Source organism: Akebia trifoliata, unplaced genomic scaffold, assembly GCF_017979445.1.
Source record: "Akebia trifoliata isolate Shusen 1 unplaced genomic scaffold, ASM1797944v1 Contig00783, whole genome shotgun sequence".
NCBI classification, from domain to species: domain Eukaryota; kingdom Viridiplantae; phylum Streptophyta; class Magnoliopsida; order Ranunculales; family Lardizabalaceae; genus Akebia; species Akebia trifoliata.
This window is the reverse complement of record NW_028237204.1, coordinates 1-26614: the sequence shown is the minus strand read 5'-3', so window position 1 is coordinate 26614 and position 26614 is coordinate 1. Positions and strand designations below refer to the sequence as shown.

Genomic DNA, 26614 nt, shown 5'->3' with positions numbered 1-26614 from the left:
GTGAATAAGTATTTTATTAACTAAGAAGCTCAACTTAAAAAAAAAAAGTATTTTTTTAACCAAGAAAATCTAGGAAAAAGAAATTTTGTTTTAAGAAATTATTTGTTTTACACAAATACAAATTTCTACATCCAAACAAATAAAATGACTCCCACCACAAGAACTCTTTCGGTTGAAATGGTATAACACGCCTAGCAATTTAGAAAAAGACTAATCATGGTTTGCACACATCAGCCTGATCATATTATTGGGTTAGAAGTAGATTTATTTTTAAACATGTCGCATTTCATCAAATCAAATCTATAATGTTTTGATTTAATGAATAAGCTTAACGAGATCAATAACTTAGAGATGACAAGAATTGAAACCTGTCCTTTTCGTTTGTTAATAATTTTGTACCATACAAATAGAAACGTATCCATTGACAACCCTACTTCAACCTCCCCAGGATGGGTAGGTCAAGTTTTTAAAACCCCAAGAAGCAATAAATTCCTTGGGACTACCCTCCAGGGTCCTGTTAACCCTTGACTCAACCTGTGACTGTGGGACTAGTCTCACCCAAAGGGTGGGGATTCCAATGATAAGAAACAAAAACAAAAAAACCCAAGACAGTACATTCCCTAACAATCCCCTAGCTAGATATCTGCATTTTTAAGTAGTAGCAGGAAACGTGGTTTTAAATTTTGATTTCATTTCTCATGCACAACCGATACCAAAGGTTGATTTTGAAGCTTCTTTTTAAGATTTATGAACCCGAAAGAAGAAGAAGAAGAAATGGCATCGCAATTATGACGTCCTATCCCGCTTAGGTGCTCATGAATGATAAGATGACTAGGGATCATGAATGATTCTTAAAACTATGGTAGGAAGTATGTCAAAACGAGGATCATGCCATCATGTTGTTTCTAAAAACAATGGGGGGAAATATAATACTAAATAATTCCATGGTATTTTTATTGGTATTTTAAGTTTTTATTTTTGTGTATTCTTAATTAATTAATTTTTTTCATTATTAATTTGTAAAATAGGAAGTGTAGTGTTCAAAGGGTTGGTCTAGGCTAATGAAGTAGGCTCAAAATTGACTTAACCTGCTTATGTGAATAAAAGAAAATTGAGGTTGTATTCTTGGGATTTTGTCAAGAGAAGAGGAAGAAAGGGAGACGAAGAACTTAAAAAGGGTTTTCCTATTTTATGTAATAGCTCAAATTTCGATAAGAACTTATGAAGAGTTTTCCATTTAAATCTTGGTGTTTTGATTTGTCTCATTCGAGTTTACTTGTTTTCTTATTTATGATTTGGTTTTGTTCCATTGGGACTATTTACAACTAGCCAATTTAAAATTCTTAGATATACTAGTACTAGCAATGCATTAAAGATACAATTATCGATTCTCCCGAGAGGCCACGATTATCGTGAGATAACATATCAATGATGAGTCCGACTAGCTTTACTAAGTAAGGATTTCACCCTCATTAAGGTCCTTGGGCTCAACGTGTAGCATACAAAATCATGATCCAATGCTTTAGGGTTATAGAGGACAAAATTTTAAGAATTTTGAACGAAAAAAATTAGACAAAAAGGTAAATTTTCACCATTGAATATTAATTTTAAATTTGGGAGTTATATGGAAGTTTGGTTGTTGACCATTTTCAAAATCCTAGATCAAGCCCAAAGGAAATTGTTTATCTTGAGGGTTTTCCAATTTTAAGAAGAGTTTTCCAATTTGAAGTAAATTTCTTTTTTTGAATCTGTATTTTTCCATGAAATCTTGAGGGTTGTGTTGGATTGCCAATGTGGTAATCCATTTATGCAAAATGACTCTTAGTAAGGCTTAAAATCTTTACTCGGTTAGAAAGGAAAATGTTTATCTTTTATTTTTCTTTTCTCCTTGATTATTTTTTTTTACTTCGTATATTATTGTTTGGATGTACTTAAAAAAGTAAAAAAGAAATTATTTTTTAATTTCAACAAAACACTTTCTCCCAAAATAATTTTCTACTTTGTATCCAAACAGAGTTAAATTGTTTCCAAACGGAATCATAGTCAGAAAAAACCAATATGTGTGGAAAACTTTATTTTCACAAATATAAACACATGAAAAAATTTATTTCCACAATTTGTGGAGTACAAAGCAAGGCCGTCTCACAGTTTAATACTATATGGGTCCGACTTGGGACTTGAGACTTGGGAGCATAGTGGATTCACCATTACCTACGTATATGGTAAACCAATGACCATTGCCTTAGGAGTCAATTATTAGGCCAATTCTTTAATGCATAGAGCAAAACAAGTTCTAATAAAAGGTCCTTCACGTTTGCGGGGTTGTGGGTCAAGGTGAAAATTGGAGTTCAGCAAACTCTTTTAGGCTCATTAAATGATGGCATCCAATGGCTAGATATCTCCAATCATGATGATTTGGGATGCTAAACCCAAAACAATGTGGCCAAATAATGTGTGTTTTTATATGATTCCAATGGTAGATTTGAACAATCAAGTTGGCCATCCATGATCGATACACGCATTGAACTTGGTTGAAGAATAAGATAGACTACATGTACAGTGTTCAAAGGAGAACATCATACTGAAATTTTTAGAGTCGAGATAATCTGACTGCCCATGTGGCATACTCATTTGACTACCTGACATGACAAGTTTGGGAAGCATAGATCTTCTCTCCTTGGGATACACAGTTCCCTCAACATACACTCTTTTTGGGGAAGTTCAGCTGTGTATCCCAAGGAGAGCTGATCTACGGTTCCAAAACTTGTTTTGGGTATGAAGATTAGTCAAGGATTGGGATGCTAATCCCAAAATAATGTTGTCCAATAATGTGTGTTTTTGTGTAATTCCATTGGTAGATTTGAACAATCAAGTTGGCCATCCATGATCGAAAAAGCCTCGATCACCATGGATTGAACTTGATTGAAGAATCAGATGGACTACATGTATAGGGTGCAAAGGAGAGCATCATACTGAAATTTTTAAGGAGCTCAAAATGATGTTGGTGATGATATGTAGTTAAATATATCTTCTTCTCAATGGCAACATTCTATACAAGAAGCAATTTTCCTACAATGTCTGCAATACTGCTGCTGGTTGGAATGCTAATGGCAACCTTAGAATTTAAAAGTCTCTCTCTCACTCTCTCTCTCTCTCAGACACACACACACACACACACACACACACACACATGCATGCATGCACAAAGATATCAATGCCCATCCCACCATATATATATATATTCTGATTTGAATAATGGGTTTCAGATTCCCCCTCTGGCATACTACCTCATAATCTCCTGACGTGGCATGTGCTAGACCATATTTTTTTTCATTGGGATACACAACTGCACATATATCCTGAGACAAAAATCTATATATGAATCAAGCATATGCCACGCCATGAGAGTATGGGGAGTATGTCAGAGGGAGGAGTCTTAAAATCACAACCCTTCTGATTTTTTATTTATAAGGATGGTCTCTATGGTACGGATATCCTCACAACATATCACCCCACTCTGAAACTTCGAACTCCATAAAAAATTGTTTACAAATCAATGGTAAAAATTGACTGTCGCTGATTCTTCAACTTGTAAATCACTTTTGATGGGGGTTTAGAAGTTTCTAAACTGGCTGACTTTTTATGAGGATGATCTCCTCACCATAGAGATCATATTCGCAAAAAATCAGCCTATTTCAAAACTTTTAAGCTGATAAGACAAAGATTTGTAAGAACCATCATGCCCCCTTCCTATTCTACAAGAACATCTTCTATGTGGCACCTTGTTGTAGGTGTCTAGAACACATTGGGTACTCACTAGTCATCAACTCGTTTTCTACCGGACATGCAGCCCAATGTGTTTAATATCCAACCAAAAGGTGCCATGCAGACATTGTTCGTTGCTATAAATCGCTGCTCATATATATATGACCTACATACCAAAAGACATTCATCATCATTGAAATTTGTCTCAAATAACAAGATTCATTTAGCTGACCCCAAATCTTTGCTATAAAGCTTTGATAATGATACATGTTTTCTCTAATTCGTTTACATTGGAATTCAAGTTTTGTCTAAATATTCTTCTTTAAAATGATGCAGGTGGACAATCCATCGGTGTTTGTTACGGGCAAATAGGGAACAATTTACCACCACCACAAGAAGTTATTGATCTATATAGATCAAATAACATAGGAAGGATGAGAATTTATTTTCCAGACCAAACAACTCTACAAGCCCTTAGGGGATCCAATATTGAACTCATACTTGATGTGCCTAACACAGACCTTCAACTTGTAGCATCCGACGTTTCCGCCGCTAATGATTAGGTCCAAAGGAATATAAAGGACTACTCTCCTGATGTAAGGTTCAACTACATATCTGTTGGTAATGACAGCCCAAACGCCACTAATGTTTTGCCTGCTATGCAAAACATTTACAATGCAATTGCATCAGTGGGCCTACAAAGCCCAATCAAGGTGTCAATCGCGATGGACAGGGGTGTTCTAGGTCAATTATATCCACCATCAAAAGGGACTTTCATAGATGACGTGCGTTCGCATTTGGATCCAATCATAGGGTTCCTAGTGAACTATCAAGCCTCATTCCTGGCCAATGTGTACCCATACTTACAGTTACATAATAAGGCAGACCTTCCTCTTCCTTATATATGCTTTATTCACTTCTACTTCCAATAATCAAGATGGTGAGCTTTAGTATCAGAATCTCTTTGATGTTCTTGTGGATGCTATCTACTCTTCTCTAGAGAAAGCGGGTGGCTCCGCTTTGGAAATAGTTGAATCAGAGAGTGGATGGCCATCGATGGTGGTGATATTACGTCAATCGAAAATGCACGAATTTACAACCAGAATTTGATCAACCATGTGAAAGGAGGTACTCTGAAGAGGCCGGGAAGGCCCATAGAGACTTATGTGTTTGCCATGTTCAATGAGAATGAAAAAAGCGGCGAAGAGAGAAAAACATTTCGGGCTCTTTTTTCCAAATAAACAACCCGTATACCCGATCAATTTCAATTGATTGAGAGAAAAATTATTATGTATGAATTGTAAATATGAACTGTCTATACCTATGGCAGTGGAAGGAAAGTAATCTTAATAAAGAGTTTATATTTGCTAAATTTTTTATGAGATAATTTCCCTTTCCGATGTTTGGGAGAAGTAGTTAATTGATCAAAACAAAGTAATATGTTTCTCCCTCTTATGTTTTCTAATTGTCCATGCCTTGAATTATGGCATTCTTTACTAAAACTTAATTGAAGAATATGAATTATTCATTTAAATATCAAATTTAGAATAAATTTTTATTATAGTTAGTAATGTTAGAATATATTGATTTTTAATGACATGTTGCTGTTGATAATGAATCAATGTACAGTTTGGTTATAAAACACCACGTGTATTGGGTTATAAAACATCTCAACTTTGATCTTGCCAAAGTAGGAGAGCATAAAAAACTTCAACTCTCTGAGTTGGAAGAACTGTGTAACGACGCATATGATAGTGCTAAATTGTACGATGATCGTACAAAGGCCTGTCATGACATATATATTAAAAGAAAGTCCTTCCAGTTAGGTTAGCAAGTATTGCTCTATGATTTTTGCCTCCACCTATTTTTCAGAAAATTGAAATCTTGATGGACAGGATCCTTTGTGGTCCATAAAATTAATTCATATGACAACATTGAGATACTCAATATATCAGATGACAGTATTTTCCAAGTCAATGGTCAACGACTCAAGCCATTTTTCAAACTCCCATCCCAAGTAAAAGATTTCTTTTTGAGGGATTCTGTGTACCAGGAATAGCCTCACGTCGTTGTCTAGCCGAAGACAATAAACTTAGCGCTTTTCGGGAGGCAACCCTTGATTAGAAGGCGTGCAACGTGTTTTTGCCGCCACGTAGCATAAATTTTTTTTCATTATTTTCTCAATTTGACCTCACCAATAAGGGATGAAAGGGTAAATTTTTTTGCAAAATTTTATTTCAAAATTTTCCTAAAAAATTTATTTTCCAATTTGAAATTTTTCAGGAAAATTTATTTCATACCCTAGATAAGACACCACTATGCCTTTGGAAAAGTTTTCAAAGGACTCAAGAAGGTCAACCAACGTTGCAAAGTTCTGCAAGCTGGTCAGTAGTAGATATTGGCTTACATTGAAGAGAAGAAGGCACGTGCAAGTACACGTGCCACTGAGAGTTCAGATTCAAATTAGAATGAGTTTTTCTAGAATAGGATGTTTCTAATTCCTTTGCTAGGTTGTTTTTAAATTCTTAGGTAGGATTTTATTTTTATGCAACCCTGTTTTGGAAATTACCCTTGTTATAACTCTCACTATTTTCAGATTAGTTATAATAAGACTTTGCCAATTAATTTCAAAATTGATTCAGGTGTGATCTAGCCCTTCTTTTTATTTCTTTACTACTTTCATATTGAGGACAATACTCCGTTTAGGTTCGAGGGTAGGGTTAGCTCACATTTGCATTTTATTTCATATTATTGCTAGTTTAGTTCCATGTTTTGAAAAAAAAATTAAAAATATTTTTCTTGAAACTCCTTGTATGAAAAGTTTACATATGATTTTCAAATCTTAGGCTCATGTTCGAAATTTTTTTGAGCATGCGTTCTTTTTTATTTTTCATAAAAAAAATCAAAAGATTACTTTGAAAATTTATGACACTTCTGATTGGTCAAAAATAAGATTTTATGGAACAAGTTTTGACCATCTTCTCTGTTCAGAGTGTTAGGGGACGTCGAATCTAGGGAACTATGACTTCCTTGTCCCTTGGTTGGCTGATTAGAAGAAAAACAGAACTAGAGATAGTATAACTTGAACAACAACCATAGGATTAGACTAGGTACCTTGAAAAAGACTACCTAATTTTTATAAAAAGAACACCAGAAAAATGGTGAAGTGTGAAAAAGTTTAGAAAATAAAAGGCAGAAAGATGTCAAAAAGACCAAAATCAATGCAAAAATGCTTGAGTTGAAAAAGTGCAAAAAAAAAAGAGAGTCCAATGAGACCAAATAGTTCTAATAGGGTTAGAGCCGTCAATGGTAAAAACGTGAGTAAATTGAAATATCACAGATAAAACCCCTTAGAGGTACTAAAGTGAAGATCCACACCTCTCACAATTTTAGATAAGATGCTTAGTTTCGAGTTAGAACGTAGGTAGAACCGACCATTCTTAGCAGTTAGGAGGTGAAATCTTGTTTTTAAAAAATGTTACTTTTAAAAAAAGAAAAAATCAGAAAAACTGTACTAGTACTCAAGTTATTCTTGAAAATTTTCAAAGTGAGAAATGAAAACTAGAACTTTGTTTCCTAAAAGACCTGTGACTGATTTGTGAAATATTGTTATATTTACTTTACATCCATTCAATTTGAGTTTTATATTTCTGTGAAGTGTTAGAATTTTGTAGGTATATTCTTTACAAATCTTCCCGAGTCAAACTCGTCCACTAGAATAATCTAAGGGTTTAAGGGCTTGCTGTATTCGCTAAATGTAGTCGTGTAACCTACGAAAGTGGTTTGTACTTTAATTTTTATTTTATTTTTACTCGGGGCTAATAAAATCTAAGTTTGGGGGTGTGATCAAAGTCTAAAAAGTGGTTTCTATTGTCCTAATTACACAGACTTTATCAGTAAATCATACTCAAAATTTTCTACTTACATATAAATCATTGTTAGTCAATAATAGTTCTTATTTTTAATTTAATTATATAATTTAGAACTAATTACTATTATTTACATGTAATAGGAAATATTTGCAAAGTTTTAAGGCGAAACAGAAAAATCCAAAGTTACCACTATGATCCAGGATCTAAAACATGACTATAGATCAAAATTCAAGACATTAGGGCCAAATTTTACCGTGGTGCCATTGTCAAAGGCGGAGCTGCAGTCAACGAATAAAGTCAAGCCACAAAATTCGTATCGAAGCTTGGCAGTTGGACACCATTCGTAATAGACTAGTTTTTAATAGTTTTTGTAAACAAAGAATGTCTTTAAAACCCTAATTTCCACAAGAAACACTAATCTGGTCTCTCTATAAATAAGAAACCAGACCAAGAGTTAAAAAAGGGAGATTTTAGAGAATTAATTTTAGTTTTTATATTTTTTTTCTTTCTTAATTTTATGAAAGTTGTAAGAAGACTCTACCAGTTTCATAATCGAGAATCAATAAGGAATACCTTCATCGTGTGTTCTTAATTAATTTATGTATTACAAAACTATTTGGAATAAGCCGAGAATACCATGTCATTCTTTCATAGCTTGGCTTGCGATGAATCGTAGGTGCTTACAGTTGAAAACTTAAGGAAGAGAGGCTGATTGCTAGCTTCTAGATGTGTGCTGTGCCGAGATGATGGGGAGGAGAATGAACACTTGTTTTTTAAGTATAGATATAGCAGGGACTGTTGGAAGAATGTATTGAATTGGACTGAGATTGAGAGAGATTCAGTCGATAATTTAGAAGAGGAAATTGAGTATATTGGAAATCAATCCATTTCAATGATTCTTAGTCTGATGCTATGTGCAACTGTGTATCATCTATGGAGTGAACGTAATCGACGGATCTTTAATGAAACAGAGATGAATGGGCAGCAACTAAGTCAGATGATCATGACGGATGTATGCGGTAGAGTGGACGGCTTGAAGACAGCAAATAACGAGGTGCTGAATCTGATTAAGGTTTGGGGCTGCAATGGAACTCTTAAAAATAAGGATGGCTATGTTGTTCGTTGGCTTGTTCCTCCAATGGGGATTATCAAGTTGAATACTGATGGGTCTCTATTAGAAATAGGGGTTGGAATCGGATTTATTGCAAGAAATAATAATGGAGAATTGGTCACGGCTGGTATGAGGAGATCGAATCACACAAAAATTGTAGCGATTGAAATGGAAACGATTCTTCAAGGGATTCAACATCTTAAAATGAAAGGAATATCGGATATAATTGTGTCTTCAGATTCGTTAATGGCTGTTAAATGTATTAAAGATGAGTGGACTACGCATTGGAAGTTAACTAGCCTTGTTAGAGACATTAGAAGGGAGATGCGGGGATTTAATTCAACTATTCTAGAGTTTAGTTGGCGTGAATCAAATATAGCAGCTGATTGGCTTGCTAGTAGAGGAGCTCGTAATTCGCAATTTTGTATTTTTGATTGTTTTAATGTTCCCATGGATTTGTATCACATCCTGATGGAGGATTTAAATGTCTGTTTTTTTCGGCGTTAGTAGCTTTTAATAAATCAGGGTGGGGCCCTTTATAGCCTCAACTTACCTATAAAATAATAATAATAATAATAATTTATTTTTTTCATTATTAATTTGTAAAATAGGAAGTGTAATTCAATGGGTTGGTCCAGGCCAATGAATTAGGCTCAAAATTGACTTAACCCACTTATGTGAATAAAAGAAAATTGAGGTTGTATTCTTGGGATTTTGTCAAGAGAAGAGGAAGAAAGGGAGACGAAGAATTTAAGAAGAGTTTTCCTATTTTATGTAATAGCTCAAATTTCGACAAGAACTTAAGAAGAGTTTTCCATTTATCTTGGTATTTTGATTTTCTTATTTATGATTTGCTTTTGTTCTATTGGGGCTATTTGCAACTAGCCAATTAGAATTCTTAGATATATTAGTACTAGCAGTGCATTAAAGATGCAGTCATTGATTCTCCCAAGAGGTCACAATTACCGTGAGCAAATATATCAATGATGAGTAATGCATTTTATTTTGAGTCCAACTAGCTTTACTAAGTAAGGATTTCACCCTTATTAAGGGTCCTTGGGCTCAACTTGTGGCATGCAAAATCATGATCCAATGCTTCAGGGTTATAGAGGACAAAATTTTAAGAATTTTGAACAAAAAAATTATAATAAAAAAAAAAAAAAATTTCACCATTGAATATTAATTTTAAATTTGGGAGTTATATGGAAGTTTGGTTGTTGACCATTTTCAAAATCCTAGATCAAGCCCAAAGGAAATTGTTTATCTTGAGGATTTTCCTATTTTAAGAAGAATTTAAGAAGAGTTTTCCAATTTTAAGTAAAATTTTCTTTTGAATCTGTGTTTTTCCATTAAATCTTGAGGGTGGTTGTGCTGGATTGCCAATGTGGTAATCCATTTAAGTAAAATGACTCTTAGTAAGGCTTAAAATCTTTACTCGGTTAGAAAGGAAAATGTTTGTCTTTTATTTTTCCCTTCTCCTTGATTATCTTTTTGCTTCATATATTATTGTTTGGATGTACTTAAAAAGTAAAAAGAAATTATTTTTTAATTTCTACAAAACACTTTCTCCCAAACTAATTTTCTACTTTGTATCCAAACAAAGTTAAATTGTATCCAAACGGGATCATAGTCGGAAAAAACCAATACGTGTGGAAAACTTTATTTTCACAAATATAAACACATGAAAAAATTTATTTCCACAATTTGTGGAGTACAAAGCAAGGTCGTCTCACAGTTTAATACTATATGGGTCCCACTTGGGAGCATAGTGGATTCGCCATTACCTGGTAAACCAATGACCATTGCCTTAAGGAGTCAATTATTAGGCCAATTCTTTAATGCATAGAGCAAAACAAGTTCTAATACAAGGTCCTTCACGATTGCGGGGTTGTGGGTCAAGGTGAAAATTGGAGTTAGCAAACTCTTTTAGGCTCATTAAATGATGGCATCCAATGGCTAGATATCTCCAATCATGATGATTTGGGTATGTAGATTAGTCAAGGATTGGGATGCTAAACCCAAATAATGTGTGTTTTTATATGATTCCAATGGTAGATTTGAACGATCAATCCATGATCGATAAAGCCTTGATTACCACGCATTGAACTTGATTGAAGAATAAGATGGCCTACATGTATAGTGTGCAAAGGAGAGCATCATACTGAAATTTTTAGAGTCGTGATAATCTGACTACCCGTGTGGCATACTCAATTGACTACTTGACATGAAAAGTTCGGGAACCGTAGATCTTCTCTCCTTGGGATACACAGTTCCCTCAACATACACTTTTTTTGGGGAAGTTCAGCTGTGTATCCCGAGGAGAGCAGATCTATGGTTCCCAAACTTGTCATGTCAGGTTAGTCGATTGAGTTTGCCACATGGGGTAGTCAGATTATCACAATTCAAAATTTTATTCTCTCTGAACATAAATACGAAAAAAAATTCAGACTAAGGAAAATCTTACTAACATGGATGGTAACATTTCAAATCTTACTATCGGTCTTTGAGCTCACCTTGTGGCATCCAAACCATAATCCGATGTCACAGGGATGTAGAGGAAAAAATTATCTGAACTTCGAAAAATAAAAAGTTATTTTTCACGGTTGAATTTTAATCTTAAGTTTGGGAGTTCAGTGGAAAATCAGTAGCTGTCCATTTTAAAAACTTTGGATCAACCCCCAAAAAATGTTTTTTTAATTTTTTTAATCTGATTTTTTTCCATGAAATCTAGAGGGATGTTTAGTTGGATTGCCAATTGGTAATCCATTTGAGTTCAACGACCCTTAGTAAGATTTAAAATCTTATTAAGTTAGTAAGAAAAGTGTTTTTCAAAGACTTCAAAACCCAAGCCTTTCCTATTAGAAGAGAGAGAAAGTGAAATATACCCAATCTTAGAATTTGTTAGCTAGTTATGACTTGGAAGTCAAATTTCTAAAAATACTTTCTACTTTGTATTCCAACAGACTTAAATTATATGCAAACAGATCATAGTCGGAAAAAAACCTGAATATGTGGAAAATTTTATTTTCACAAATACAAACGCCTGGAAAAGTTTATTTTCGCAATTTATGGAGTACAAACGAAGGCTGTCTCGCAGTTTAATACTATATGGGGTCCCAATTGGGACTTGGGAGTTTAGTCGATTCTCCATTACCTAGCGTATATGGTGCAAACATGGACCATTGACTTGGGAGTCAATTACTAGACCCATTCTTTACTAGGCCCATTCTTTAATGCATATTACAAATCAAGTTCTAATGCAAGGTCCCACAAGTCAAAGTTAAAATTGTAGTTTACGAAACTGTTTTAGGCCCATTAATGTGTGTTTTTATGTAAGTCCATTGGTAGATTTGAACAATCAAGTTAGCCATCCATGATCCAAAAAGCCTTGATCACCACAGATTGAACTTGATTGAAGAATCAGATGGACTGCATGTATAGGGTGCAAAGGAGAGGATCCTACTGACATTTTTTATTCTCTCTAAATATAAATACTTAAAAGTTTCAGAGTAAGGAAAATATTACTATCATGGAAATGTTTCAAATCTTACTAACGTGGTAAGATTTCAAATCTTACTATGGGTCTTTGAGCTCACCTTGTGGCATCCAAAACATAATCTGATGTCACAGGGTTGTAGAGGAAAAAATTCTCTGAACTTTGAAAATAAAATTTAATTTTCACCGTTGAATTTTAATCTCAAGTATGGGAGTTCAGTGAAATTGGTAGCCATCCATTTGAAAAGCTTTGGATCAATCCCCAAAAAATGTAGTTTTACTTTTTTTTTTTTAATCTGATTTTTCCATGAAATCTAGAGGGATGTTTCGTTGGATTGCCAATTTGTAATCCATTTGAGCTCAACGAACCTTAATAAGATTTAAAATCTTTCTATGCTAATAAGGAAAGTGTTTTTCAATGACTTCAAGACCCAAGCCTTTTCTATTAGAGAGAGAGAGAGAGACCCAATCTTAGATTGACCAAGAAATGGTCAATTTCCTATGGAGTGATTGACCAGGAAATGGTGTGGGCCGGGACCTCTAAATTTTTAGATGTTACTTGGTTCCATTTCTCTCACTATATAAAGAGCTCAAAATGCTGTTGGTGATGATATATAGTTAAATATATCTTCTTCTCAATGGCAACATTCTATGCAAGAAGCAATTGCCCTACAATGTCTGCAATACTGCTGCTGGTTGGAATGCTAATGGCAACCTTAGAATTTACAAGTCTCTCTCTCTCTCTCTCTCTCTCTCTCTCTCACACCACACACACACACACACACACACATATGCATGCATGCACAAAGATATAAATGCCCATCCCAGCATATATATTGAGACTCCCCATCTGACATACTATCCCATACTCTCCTGACGTGACATGTGCTAGACCATAGATGTTTTTTTCATTGGGATACACAACTGCACATATATCCCGATAAAAAATCTATGAATCTAGCATATGCCACGTCATGAGAGTATGGGGAGTATGTCAAAGGGTGGAGTCATATAATCACAACCCTTCTGATTTTTTTATGAGAATGGTCTCTATGATCCCGATATCCTCACAAAATATCAGCCCATTCTGAAACTTTTACTCCATAAAAAAATGTTTACAAGTTAACGGTAAAAATTGACGGTCGATGATTCTTCAAGTTGTAAACCACTTTCGAAGGGGGTGTTAGAAGTTTCAGAAGTGGCTGACCTTTTATGAGGATGATCTCCTCACCATACAGATCGTATTTGCAAAAAATCAGTCTATTTCAAAACTTTTAACCCTATACGACAAAGGATTGTAAGAACCGTGTCCCGTTCCTATAGAATAGGAATGTTGTCTATGTGGCACCTTGTGGTATGTGTACAGGACATGCAGCCCAATGTGTTTAATATCCAACCAAAAAGTGCCACATAGACATTGTTTGTTGCTACAAGAACGGGACACCTTTCTGGATCACGGCTCATATATATATGACCCACACATCAAAAGATATTCATCATCATTGAAATTTGTCTCGAAAAAAAGATTAGTTTAGCTGACTCCAAATCTTGGCTATAAAACTTTGATAACTATTCATGTTTTCTCTAATTCATTTACATTAGAATTCAAGTTTTTTCTAAATATTCTTCATTAACATGATGCAGGTGGACAATCCATTGGTGTTTGCTACGGGCAACTAGGGAATGATTTACCACCACCACAAGAAGTTATTGATCTATATAGATCAAATAACATAGGAAGGATGAGAATTTATTTTCCAGAGCCAGCAACTCTAAAAGCCCTTAGAGGATCCAATATTGAACTCATACTTGATGTGCCTAACACAGACCTTCAACTTGTAGCATCCGACGTTTCCGCTGCTAATGATTGGGTCCAAAGAAATATAAAGGACTACTCTCCTGATGTAAGGTTCAAGTACATTTCTGTTGGTAATGAAGTAAAATCTGACAGCCCAGATGCCGCTAATGTTTTGCCTGCTATGCAAAACATTTACAATGCAATTACATCCGCGGGCTTACAAAGCCAAATCAAGGTGTCAACCGCGATGGACACGGGTGTTCTAGGTAAATCATATCCACCATCACAAGGGACTTTTAAAGATGACATGCGTTCTTATTTGGATCCAATCATAGGGTTCTTAGTGAAGAATCAAGCCCCATTCCTGGCCAATGTGTACCCATACTTCAGTTACATTTCTAATAAGGCAGACATTCCTCTTCCTTATGCTTTATTCACTTCTACGTCCAATAATCCAGATGGTGAACTTCAGTATCAGAATCTCTTTGATGCTATTGTGGATGCTATCTACTCTTCTCTAGAGAAAGCAGGTGGGTCCGCTTTGGAAATTGTTGTATCGGAGAGTGGTTGGCCATCCGATGGTGGTGATACTACATCAATCGAAAATGCACAAACTTACAACCAGAATTTGATCAACCATGTGAAAGGAGGTACTCCGAAGAGGTCGGGAAAGCCTATAGAGACTTATGTGTTTGCCATGTTCAATGAAAATGAAAAGACCGGCGAAGAGAGAGAAAAACATTTCGGGCTCTTTTTTCCAAATAAGCAACCCGTATACCCGATCAATTTCAATTGATCGTGAGAAAGATTATTATGTATTAATTTCTGTATGAATCGTAAATAAGAACTGTCTATACCTATGGCAGTGGAACGAAAGTAATCTTAATAAAGAGTTTATATTTGCTAAATTTTTATTGAAATAATTTCCCTTTCTGATTTTTGGGAGAAGTAGTTAATTAATGACCATGTTAATCAAAACAAAGTAATATGTTTCTCCCTGTTATGTTCGCTAATTGTCCATGCCTTGAATTGTGACAGTCTTTACTAAAACTTGACTCGAGTCTGAAGAATATAAATTATTCATTTAAATCTCAAATTTAGGATAGATTTTTAATGTAGTTACTAATGTTAGAATATATTGATTTTTTATGACAAGTTCCTGTTGAGAATGAATCACTGTTCAGTTTGGTCTTGGAAAATGTGTTATCCATATAGATCTAAAAGCAGAAGTATCAACAAAAATTAAGTATAAAACATGAAATCCAACGATTGGGATAAATGTGTATCTCGAGAATCTAAAGGACGATATGTCCACATGGGACAAAAAAAAAACAAGATTGGTTGCCACGTGGATGTACAGCAAAAAATTGCGTGAACTCCTAAAAAAACACTATTGACCAATGCATTTTAAATTTATAACTTCAATAACCATCTATTTTTTCACTTATTCTCGATTTGTAGATCATTGGCATGAAAATCAGATCATTCTAACATTAATTAATAATTATATATAATACATAGACTTAATTAATGGAAAAAATCTGATAGTACAGGTTTTTATAAGGTTAAGTATTTTAGAATTTATTGAAATTTTATAAAGAGATCATTATCACAAAAAACCAATTCATTCTGACATTACTAGTTATTAATTAAGTAGACTTAAAATACTGGTCCAAAAAAAAAAAAAAAAAGCTAACTCTTGCAACTCAATTATGCGTATTGGATCTGGTATAATTTTTTTGCTAAGCGAAATTGTATTAAAATAAAAAAATCACAATACAAGAGAGAATTAAGGTACAAGGCAATGTCTCTCATCAAAGCTTGCTTGGCTAGCAAAGGAAAAACAGAAAATGACCGAAACACCAAGGGAGAGATGCAAGAAATGGCTCGTTTCGCTAATGCATCAGCAACAACATTACCCTCCCTCCATGAATGCTGGATTTTCCAATTGAAGCAAGAAAGCTGCTTTTGAATATGAAAAACAAGATGCTGGATATTCCAAGGAACACCTTCGCCTTTAATACCCTGAACTAAAAGCACGGAATCCATCTCCACAACCACATTGCAATCCTTTAGGCTATGTTTGGATTGAGAGAACTAGAGAGAGGAAAAACTCATTAAGAGAAGAGAAATGAAACTCAACTTCTCTCCACCATGTTTGGATTGACAAGAGGGAACTTGGGACAAATTTGAAATTTTAAAATATCTTAAAAGAGATGTAGGGACAGAATTAAAATTATAAAATATTTTAATAGACTTTCGCTCCATTTCTCTCCTCTTCTCTCCACTTTTGGAGAGAAAGAAAACTCACCTGCTTTTCTCTCTTATTCTCTCCAATTCTTTTCTCTTCTCTCCCCACCTAACAATCCGAACAAGAGAAATAGAGAGAAATTCATTTATTTTCTCTTCTCTTCTCTTCTCTCCATTTCTCTCAATCCTAAGACAGTGTTAAGCTCAGCACCTTCAAAACATGATGAAGTGCTGAAGCTTCAGCCACATTATTAGAGCCAAACCCAAACCCAAACTCAAACAGACAGCAGCCGACACTAATGATCTTCCCATCAGAATCTCTAAGGATAAAACCCCCTCCACTCGGCCCAGGGTTAGGCTTACTCGCACCATCTACATTCAACTTCAACCACCCTATCGGAGGAGGAAACCAAGACACAACAATAGGTCTTTTCGGATGGCAAGGCCGCACAGCAACACCAATCAATCGCAGTGTTCAGTTCTGACTAACTGTAGAATTGACTCCACAATAGCTCTTTTCAGGGGCATATTTCTGCTTTGAAAAAAATCAGACCAAAGACTATTGCCATATAATAACCGCCAGCACAATTTAATCTTTGAAACAAATTACTACACATATCTTTTGGAACCCGACTTGAATACAGAGGAACACCTAAATAGTTTGCTGGAAGAACATCCTTAGCCAACCCTAGGCAATCCGCAGTCGAAGGGGTACGAGAAGGATTAAAGCAATTAGGAAGAAATTAAAAACTTAATCTTTTCCAAGCTTTCCATTTGACCCGAGGCTCTTTCATAAGATTCTAAAAACTTCTTCAAGGCACGGAGAGATTTCTTAGAAGCCTTTGTGAAGACTATGAGGTCGTCCACTAATAGCAAATGACTCAGAATTGTGCAATTTCTAGCCCCAACAAACCTCTCCACCTTACCAGTTTTAACAAGATCATTAATCCCTTGGGAAAGAGCTTCCTCCCCCAAATAAATACACTTAGGGATAGAGGGTCACCTTGACGAAGACCACGACTCCCTTTGAAGTAACCAAAAGAACACCCATTTACCATAACTGAAAACAAACGCACTAGATATGCAACCCAAGACTAGCTTAATAAAATGGATAGAAAATCCCATTCTAATCTGTCATAGGCTTTTTTCATATTGATAAATTTGGGGTCCAACTCAAAACCAATTGGCAATGAGTGGAAAGGCTCAAGATCATATAAGGACTTATAAGGAGAGAGACAAGGCAACTTGTGTCCGAAGTGAGACTAAACTCAACACGCCCCGCACGTGTGGATCGGATTGGGCCAAAGCATGTGGAAATATGAAGTGGGTAACATGGAGAAGAGAAAGGTCTGCTCTGATACCATGATGAATTTGGTGGTCTAACTCAAAATCAATTGGCAATGAATGGAGAGGATCATGATCTTATAAGGGGAGAGACAAGGCAATTTGTGTCCAATGTGGGACTAAACTCAACACATATTGATTTGGAGTGCGATATTATTACCTCTAGTTTTTCTATTGAGGTCATCAATATCTTCATGAACCAAAATGAAGTTGTCATAAATATTCCTACCTTCGACGAAAGCCCCCTATTCTGGATAAATTAAAATAGGCATAATCTCTCCCAATCTGATAGATAAAATTTTACATAGATAATTGCAAAGACTACTAGGTCAATAATTAGAAAATGATATAAGTACCTCAATCTTTGGAATCAGGACTATAGAAGTATAGTTAACCATTCCAGGAATAAAACCACATCTGAAAAAGAAGGTAACCGCCTCAATCAAATCGTTCTTTATAATATTCCAAGCTACATTATAAAAAATAAAAACATGAAGATTCATAGAGCATGTCGCAAACTTAATCTCATCATCAGTAGGAACCTCACAGAGCTTATCATTCTAGGCTTGAGTTACTGTTCTCCTCAAACCTTCAAGAATATGGGGATTAAAAGACGTAGACTCAGATGAAAGAATTTATTCAAATTCCCTTGTTGCAGCCTCACTTATACTTTTCGAATTTGAAAAAATGGAACCATTGGAAGCTTTTACATGCTTGATAACATTACGAGTTGATCGAATCTTTGTAGACATATGGAAAAATTTGGTATTCTTATCACCGTCTTTAAGCCAGGTCATTCTAGATTTCTGACGCCAAAAAGATTCCTCATGATCGACCCATTTATTATAGTCCAGCTTTGCTTTCTGACCTTGCACATAGGATACCGCAAGTTTGTGTTCACAACTTTGCACCATTGAGGATCTCTATGGGTTAAAGTGATTTTATCTGGAGCCCCAAACCACCAAACCCAAATAGAGCTACAAGAATTTGAATTATCATTAGAGAATGCTGTTGAAGCACCAAATTGTTGGAATTATTATTATTATTTTTATTATTAAAATTATTTTGTGGCCCTTTCACATATACAAATTTTATACAAATACTAGATTGTAATTTGTTCAAAACATAAAGGGTAAAATTGAAAAGCATGCTTGTGGTCTGGCATTGGTTACCAACATCAAATATGATGGGTTAGTGAACATCCTATCAAATCTTAAGTGGTATTCACCTAATACTAGAATTCTACGATGGGTAGAAAATCTAATATCCTCTTTTATAAATAGGTAGTCGCCCCCCTCTCTCTACATACAGATTGTTCTATTATTAAAATAGAAGTTCTCATCACCAAAAGTGTAGGCAGAGTTGGGGTAGTACGCTTATTCTTTGTAGATCAAGATCAAAGTATTCTTCGCGGATTATCGAAAAAGTAAATCCAGGTATTTTAATATTTATTCCCTTTCCATTCGATTATTATGTTTTGTTCAAGATCAAATCCTAGATCCATGAATATTATTTTTGTAGTAGTTTTTCCCAACAATTGGTATCAGAGCCATGATGGATTTATTCTTATTCAAAACCCTGATAAAAAAAATCTGAGTTGAATTAGATTTATTTTGTTTTAAGAAATTTTTTTCTTCAATTTTCAAGTCGTTTTATTCCAAAAAAAATCTACGTTTTTTCCTTCTTCAAAGAACATTAAAAACCCTTGTTCAATTTTTGATGAAAGAACCTGAAGTATCACTTCGATTTTATCAAGAAATTGATCATAGAAACAAACAAATTATTTTCTGATCAAGTTCGCATCTCTGCGTTGATCAACCAGCACATTCATGGGCTGAACCCATTGAAACGACAGTGAAGTTCCATTTTTTTTTTTCGTTATTTATTTAAAGAAAATTTGCAAAGAAGAAACGATTTCGATTGGATATTTTCGAAGGTTAATCTTTACATGGTTGGAATCTATACTGTATAAACTGAAATTTTTTATATATTTTTCTTATAAATTCTCAAATCAATCGTGGGTTTTACAAACCGATGTTATCGAATAGTTTCCAATGATCGTAGTTGTCGCTTGAAGCCGGCGATCAAACTTGCCAGTAGATGAAAGAGGAGGCCGCATTTTTGAATGGCAACAGATAAGGTTTTCCCAATTAGTTCAGTCTTCTTGATGAAGAAGACAACTACTGGTTTCGATTGAGATTTTTTCTTTGATTTGGGCCAAGCCCGATAGCATTTTTCGGTTGGGTTTTTGTTTTTAGTTGGACCGTTTGGCTGTTGTGATTGGGCTAAGCCCAATTCAAATTATAACTGATGTTTTAAGTTCTGATGGGTCATGCCCGATTTAGCCATTCTGACCAGCTTATTCGACCCATTTGGGTCAACTTATGATCTGGTTCGAGTCAAACTGATTCAGTTGGTTCAAGTTGAACCAACCCATTGAAAAATCATTTTTTTTTATTTAAAAAGTTTGAAAATCATAACTAATTCATTTTAATTTCAATTTGGATAAAACAAAAGTCCATTCTGAATATTTTTCGAGATTTATTCAATGAAATTGTTAAAAATAATTTATTGACAGCAACATATAACAGTAAAATCAGGTCAAGTTATACTCTTTTGGAGAATATATCTACAATTGCTTTCTTTTATGTTGATTTTTTTTATTGTTGTTGCTACTATCACAAATGTTTGTACTTACATTCAAAATAAAAATAATTAGAAAACAAATGTAGATATATTAGGGTATAGGTCTAGCGTATAGGGGTTTAGGAAGACACTTTGAGTGATCGTTCAAGGAACGTGATGAAAATAAAATAGTGATTTTCCTAAAGGTGATTGTTTTATAGAAGTTGCATGTTCTTGAATTCTGAGACTTAGTATTTCACTAAGATCACTTTGTGACACTCTTTTACATGAAATCACTAACTTATGTCTAAGGGTGATTTAGGGATATTTGTGTAGATCAAGTAAATAGAACATTCACAAGTGTGAAAGGGGGAGAAAGATAACCATCTTGCCTATTAGTGTGGATAATGTTTAGATTAAATTGGAACATGAGTGGTTAGGTCTATGTACATACTCCAACGCAATTTTAGGGAATATACAACATATTGAAATCTCAATCCAAAGGCGGGTCTTGATGATGCGACTTATTTGTACCTATAAAGTGGAAAGTTTTACCTTTAATAAAACACTCTGAAACAATTCGAACAAAACCCTTGATACGAATTGAAAGAATTGAATCCCACAATATATATTAATGTTTGACCATATCTTATTACAACTATGGATGTGTCATTGATTCAAAAGAGTTTGGTAGGAATTGAGCCACTTAATGACTCTAATTATACATCATGGAGGATGAACATTGACATCTTGTTAGGATGCATGGATCTTTAATTTTGTTCTCTTTGGTAACATGCCACCAGCTCCACTTTTAGATTCTACGGAGTTGGTGATGACTCATTTTGTTAAATGGAAAAAGACTAATAGATTATCTAAAATGATCATTCGAGCAACTATTAGTGAGACTCTTCAAGGTGGTATTTAGACCATAGATATAACAAAGAACTGTTGTAGATCAACAAGAAATAGTTTGTGGGAACAAAGAGATCTGTTTAGTATGAGTATTTGGGTCAGTTAATGAATCTGAAATATGATGATAACAAAAATGTGCGGAAACACATTCTTAAGATGTCCAAGCTTATCATTGGTCTCCATGACCAAGGGATTATTTTTGAAGATGTTCTTCTAGTTTACATGAAAGTTTTATCTTTATCTAAGTTTTATAGCATTTTTAAAGTCAATTATAGTGCACAATAAACTAAATGAGATCTAAATCAACTTATTTCCCTTTGTGTCACTGAGGAGGTAAGATTGAGAGGTTCGAAGGTTGAGTCAGCACACTTGGTAGTACACCCAAGTAACAAGAAAATTTTCAAGAATAATGATTTCAAAAAAGGTGGCAACAAGAACTTCAAGCAAGGAAAGGGATTCAAAGGTTTCAAGAATCAGAAAAAGCTTGATCCTTGAACGACGATTTGTCACTTTCTTGATTATCTCGAGAGGTTGAAGGGTAATAAAATTTTTCAGTCTGTCGAAAGATATGGAGATTGTTGAAATCAATCATACTGGATTTTTTTAATATGGTCAAAATAGTAGGAGTGAAAAGCGAAAGAAGGTTATATTTGAAGAGAAATGTAGTGATCCACCAATATATTTTATTTCGTAACATTTACCTCATTTGGTGGATTTACCTGTCCGTACAGTCATTGTAAAAGAAGATGCAACCATCCAACCAAAATCCAATCCTCAAGTGGTGGTGGTCCCAGTCTACAACCAATCATTCCCATTAAGAGATTTACCCGAGAACGCAGACCCGCTATTACAAATGATTATGAGGTGTACTTTTAAAAATGAGATATTATCAAAGACGATGTAGATGATCCTTTTACCTTTAAAGAAGTGATGAACTCAAATGAATCTCAATTTTGGTAAGAAGCAATGAAAGAAAAATTGAGATCTATGAAAAAGAATGAAGTATGAGAACTAATGATGTTTCCAAAAGGTCGTAAGATAATAAAATGCAAATTGGTTTTCAAAACTAAAAGAGAAAGGTAAGGTCGAGAGATTTAAAGCAAGGCTTGTAGTAAAGGGATTCAAGCAAAAACCAGGTATTGGATTCAGTAAAACTTATTCCCCAGTTTATTCTAAAGATTTACTAAGGATCAACTTGGTGATAGTGACACATTATGATTTAGATTTACATTAGATGGATGTAAACACTGCGTTTCTGACTGGCGAATTAGAGAAGGAGATTTATATGATAGAAACTAATGGTTTTAAAGTTGATGAAATAAAACATCTTGTTTTCAAATTGAAAAGATCAATCTATGACTTGAAATAATCATCAAAACAGTGGTATTTGAAATTTGATCAAGTGGTTACCGGATATAGATTTAAAGAAAATGTCCTCGATAAGTGCATATATCTCAAGATGAGTGGGAGTTGATTCATCATTCTTGTACTCTATGTTGATGATATATTATTAGCAAGCAATGATGTTCATTTCTTGTCTGATACAAAGTTTTTTTTGTCAAAAAGTTTTGACATAAAATATATGGGGGGTGCTCAATATGCTATAGGGATTAAAATTCACAGAGATAGATAAGTTGGGTTTTTGGGTTTGTCACAAAATGACTCTCGCTAAAGGTTTTTAAGGAACATTAACTCGTATGAGAGTTATCATGTCATTTTTTCATGTTATTTAAATACTGAGTTTCTTTTATGCTTGTTTTGGTTTATTTATACTCTTGATAAATTATTTCTTGTCGCTTAAAGAAATTGATTATGATTAGTCATTATTTATGCATTATTGTGTACACATGTTATCTTTGCCTATGAGTAGATGTATTCGTAAAGTATTAAAAAATGCTTGGACTAGACGTGAGTTGGCATCACGTTGATAAAGTCTTTATTTTGGATAGAAAAATGATGGAATATCACATGACTTGTTGCTAGTAAAATATCAGAATGACATGTGATGAGTATGAAGTTGGACACCTAGGGAATGTATATACAGACTATATTGAGGAGTGTACATTGCCTAATACCTCAAAGAAAGTTCATGTAAAAGTAAACTCTTAAATTCATTGATAGTACTAGTTTTGAGACCATGAAACTATCTTAGGGCCAACAAATGAGCACTTTGTACATCCATGATCCATCATTAGTGGTATTTTTGAATGAAGGTGATAGTTAAAAGATTATCTGAAATTTTTTGAAGAATTATTTTTTAAAAGAGTGCACTTGATTATTCAAAAGGTAATAATCTAAAAAGTCGTTTTAAACAAAAGGTATATATGAAGGTCAAGTAGGAGATTGTTGGAATTATTACTATTATTAAAATTATTTTGTGGTCCTTTCATATATACAAATTTTATATAAAAATACTGGATTGTAATTTGTTCAAAACATAAAGGGTAAAATTGAAAATCATGCTTGTGGTCTGATATTGGTTACCAACATAAAATATGATGGGTTAGTGAATATCTTATCAAATCTTAAGTGGTATTCATCTAATATTAGAATTCTATGATGGAAAGAAAATCTAATATCCTCTTTTATAAGTAGGTGGTCGTCCCCCCTCTCTACATATAGATTATTCTATTATTGAGATAGAAGTTCCCATTACCAAAGGTGTAGGCAAAGTTGGGGTAGTATGCTTATTCTTTTCAGATCAAGATCAAAGTGTTCTTTGTGGATTATCGAAAAAACGAATCCAGGTATTTTAATATTGATTCCCTTTCAATTTGATTATTATGTTTTGTTTAAGATCAAATCTTAGATCCGTGAATATTATGTTTGTAGTAGTTTTTCCCAACACAAACTTCTTCGATATCAATTGAAAATTATTTTTCTTGTTCGAAATTGGCTCAAGAATAGCGATCAGCTTTAGATGAAACTAATATTTAATTTTCTTCAATTTTATTTGGGTTGAGAAATTAACAATTCCTCTAACATTCCAAATAATTATAGACATTTGAAAACAATTTTTTCTTGATCTTGTCATCTTAGAGGAACCCAAAAATGACAATGATTTCCTTCTACGCATCTTCTTAATCCCCTCTTTGAGCCCACCTATATCAGAATTATAATCCATGGATTTAAGCTCATCGTCATCACTACAGCTTCGAAGAGAAAGAGAATCTTCAACATATTGATTTTGAATATTCAGACCTCATTCATTAGCCTGACCCAAAAGAACCATAAGTGACCTGAATTTTGGATAATTACTAACAACGATTTTTTCCTTCGCTTTCCTTACATTAATCTTCTTATCAACCAATTTATTATTTTTATTTTTCTCATCTTATCCTTGCTTTTCTCTGGCAGAACAGACTTTGGCTAATCATTAGCAACATTAAGATCTTTATTCTTAAATTGGCAAGATGCTTCTAGATGGCATACTTTTTGACAGAACTTACAAAAATGGGGCACAACATCATAATTAACTTTCTGCCAATATCCCATTGCTCCATGACTGATCCTAATACTATCAGGATGATCTTTCATCATATCTAGGAGTACACAGACTTTGGCTCCATTCAGACAAGAACCTTTTTTCGTTGCTAAATCAATAGTAAGAATTTCACCCACCAGAGAAACAATACTTCTCAAATTCTTCTCTTCAGGATATAAAAAAGGAATATCGGGAAAGGTGATCTACCCCGGCATCACCGAAGCATCCTTTTCTCATAGCATAATCGCCCACAAAAATATGTTCTTTCATCCAAATGGTCACCATATCTGAATGATTATCAAAATTCATAAGTATATGTCGGGCATCAATGGTGGACGCCTTGCAAGCAATATGAATGTTCCAGCATTTAATCTCCTTCCTAACCTCTTCAACTCCAGGACTAAAATATTTGGTTTTCTAAGAGGATTTAAAGAACTTCGCTACTAGAGCAAATTGAAATCTCCTCGATCCTGCTTGCACATCAACCTCAGAAAAACTCACTATTGGTTTACCAAAGTGAGTCGTTTGCTTAGGACATGGCTTATCCATAAATGTTTCCTGAGGACCTGGATCATCCTCATCGAAGGTTTTATTCCGAGCCACAACCTAAGCAAAAGACCTTCCTCCAAGGTTAGGAGGAACATCCATAATCCAACTTGAACAAAATTGCATATCCAAATAATAAAATAAGAAATTTATACACGGGAATTTGTAGAAAAACCTTTTACAATCTCTATATATTTTCGAAGAATCGATACATGAAATACGACATGCACTCTCAAAAGTTGAAGTAGGAGTGCTACTTGATAAGTCATTGGTCTTACTTCAATTTTGAAGGATCTCAAATGATTCAATGATTCCAACAGATTGATCAAGAATTCTTACTTGACTATCTCCTTAAAAAATGTGATACAAACAAAAGTTATCTTGTAATAATAACCCATAAGAGAATCTATACTGATACAATCCTGAAAACCTCGTAGTTGGTTTGTCAAATAAATTAATTTCGATATTCTATATATATATATATATATATATAATTAATCAAATAATTTTGTTATTATAGAGATGGATCACATATGGATGGGTTTGCAATTATTTTGTTTGTTTAAATTGAATTAGAGAGATTATACGAGCTGTAGATGATGATAAAATAAAAACAAAGAAAACCTTGGCAAACAAGGGTTGAATCACATATATAACGTTAATCCAAAGTATTTTTTACTTCAAATCCAATTCAAGTTTATAGAAATGATTAAAAATAGTTTTTGAATAAGATTTATCTAAAATAAACTATTAAAAGAAATACTTAAGAATATAATAGATAATTGTCGATCAAATGGATCCACCTTCACAAGTTTTATCAGTGAATTTTGATTTTCTTTTTATCTCAATCTATTAAATAAAGTTAATGTTTGTGTATAGGAAAATCAAGTAGTTAAAACATAAACGAGATCATAAGTATGTAATAATTTAGGCCGAGATTATTAGGTAATAACTATTTTCTATTGAGCATGGTTCTTCTTGAACTTATCAAAGAAAGAGATTATCAAAACTTTGAACATATTTAATATTCAATCTAATAATAAATACCTATGTTATCACAATAAAACTATTAAGTCATTACGAGAATAGTAAAATACTGACAAATCTTACTCAGCTTTCCTCAATCGATCTAACGAAGATTTAGCCAATAGTCATCGCAAGATCAATAAAGTAAATAAAATAAAGAAAACATGAAAATGAAAAGAGATGAGAGTAGTAAATTATCTTTATTACTTTTTGACTTGAACTGACAGAGTCACCTTACAACTTTCATAAAATTAAGAAATAAAAATATAAAAACCTAAACTAAAAGGATAGAAAAAGAGAAGTTGACCTCCGGAGGAGATTAGAGATCTCTGAGATAAGATGCCCTTTAGTCTAGTCTCCTATTTATAGAGAAACCAGATTATGAT

At 33.9% G+C, this 26614-nt stretch overlaps 2 protein-coding genes and 1 pseudogene across 2 annotated transcripts; all 3 read left to right on the top strand.

Annotated features, from left to right (window-relative positions):
- Window positions 1-3038: 3038 nt before the first annotated feature.
- LOC147381068 (glucan endo-1,3-beta-glucosidase pseudogene) lies at window positions 3039-5037 on the top strand (annotated as a pseudogene).
- A 3573-nt stretch (window positions 5038-8610) lies between these two features.
- Window positions 8611-9255, top strand: LOC147381067 (uncharacterized). Its single transcript, XM_086430897.1, has one exon. It carries the CDS (start codon window positions 8611-8613, stop codon window positions 9253-9255), a length of 645 nt encoding a protein of 214 aa, XP_086287023.1.
- A 3603-nt stretch (window positions 9256-12858) lies between these two features.
- Window positions 12859-14964, top strand: LOC147381066 (glucan endo-1,3-beta-glucosidase-like). The gene is made up of 2 exons (XM_086430896.1): window positions 12859-12972; window positions 13888-14964. The coding sequence occupies exons 1-2, from the start codon at window positions 12882-12884 to the stop codon at window positions 14835-14837; spliced, it is 1041 nt and encodes a 346-aa protein (XP_086287022.1). The 5' UTR covers window positions 12859-12881; the 3' UTR covers window positions 14838-14964.
- The last annotated feature ends 11650 nt before the right edge of the window (window positions 14965-26614 follow it).

Coding starts and splice junctions, on each gene's coding strand:
- LOC147381067 (XM_086430897.1), top strand. CDS start 8,611: ATGAATGGGCAGCAACTAAGTCAGATGATCATGACGGATGTATGCGGT.
- LOC147381066 (XM_086430896.1), top strand. CDS start 12,882: ATGGCAACATTCTATGCAAGAAGCAATTGCCCTACAATGTCTGCAATA. Junction 12,973..13,887: donor GGCAACCTTAGAATTTACAA/GTCTCTCTCTCT, acceptor AACATGATGCAG/GTGGACAATCCATTGGTGTT.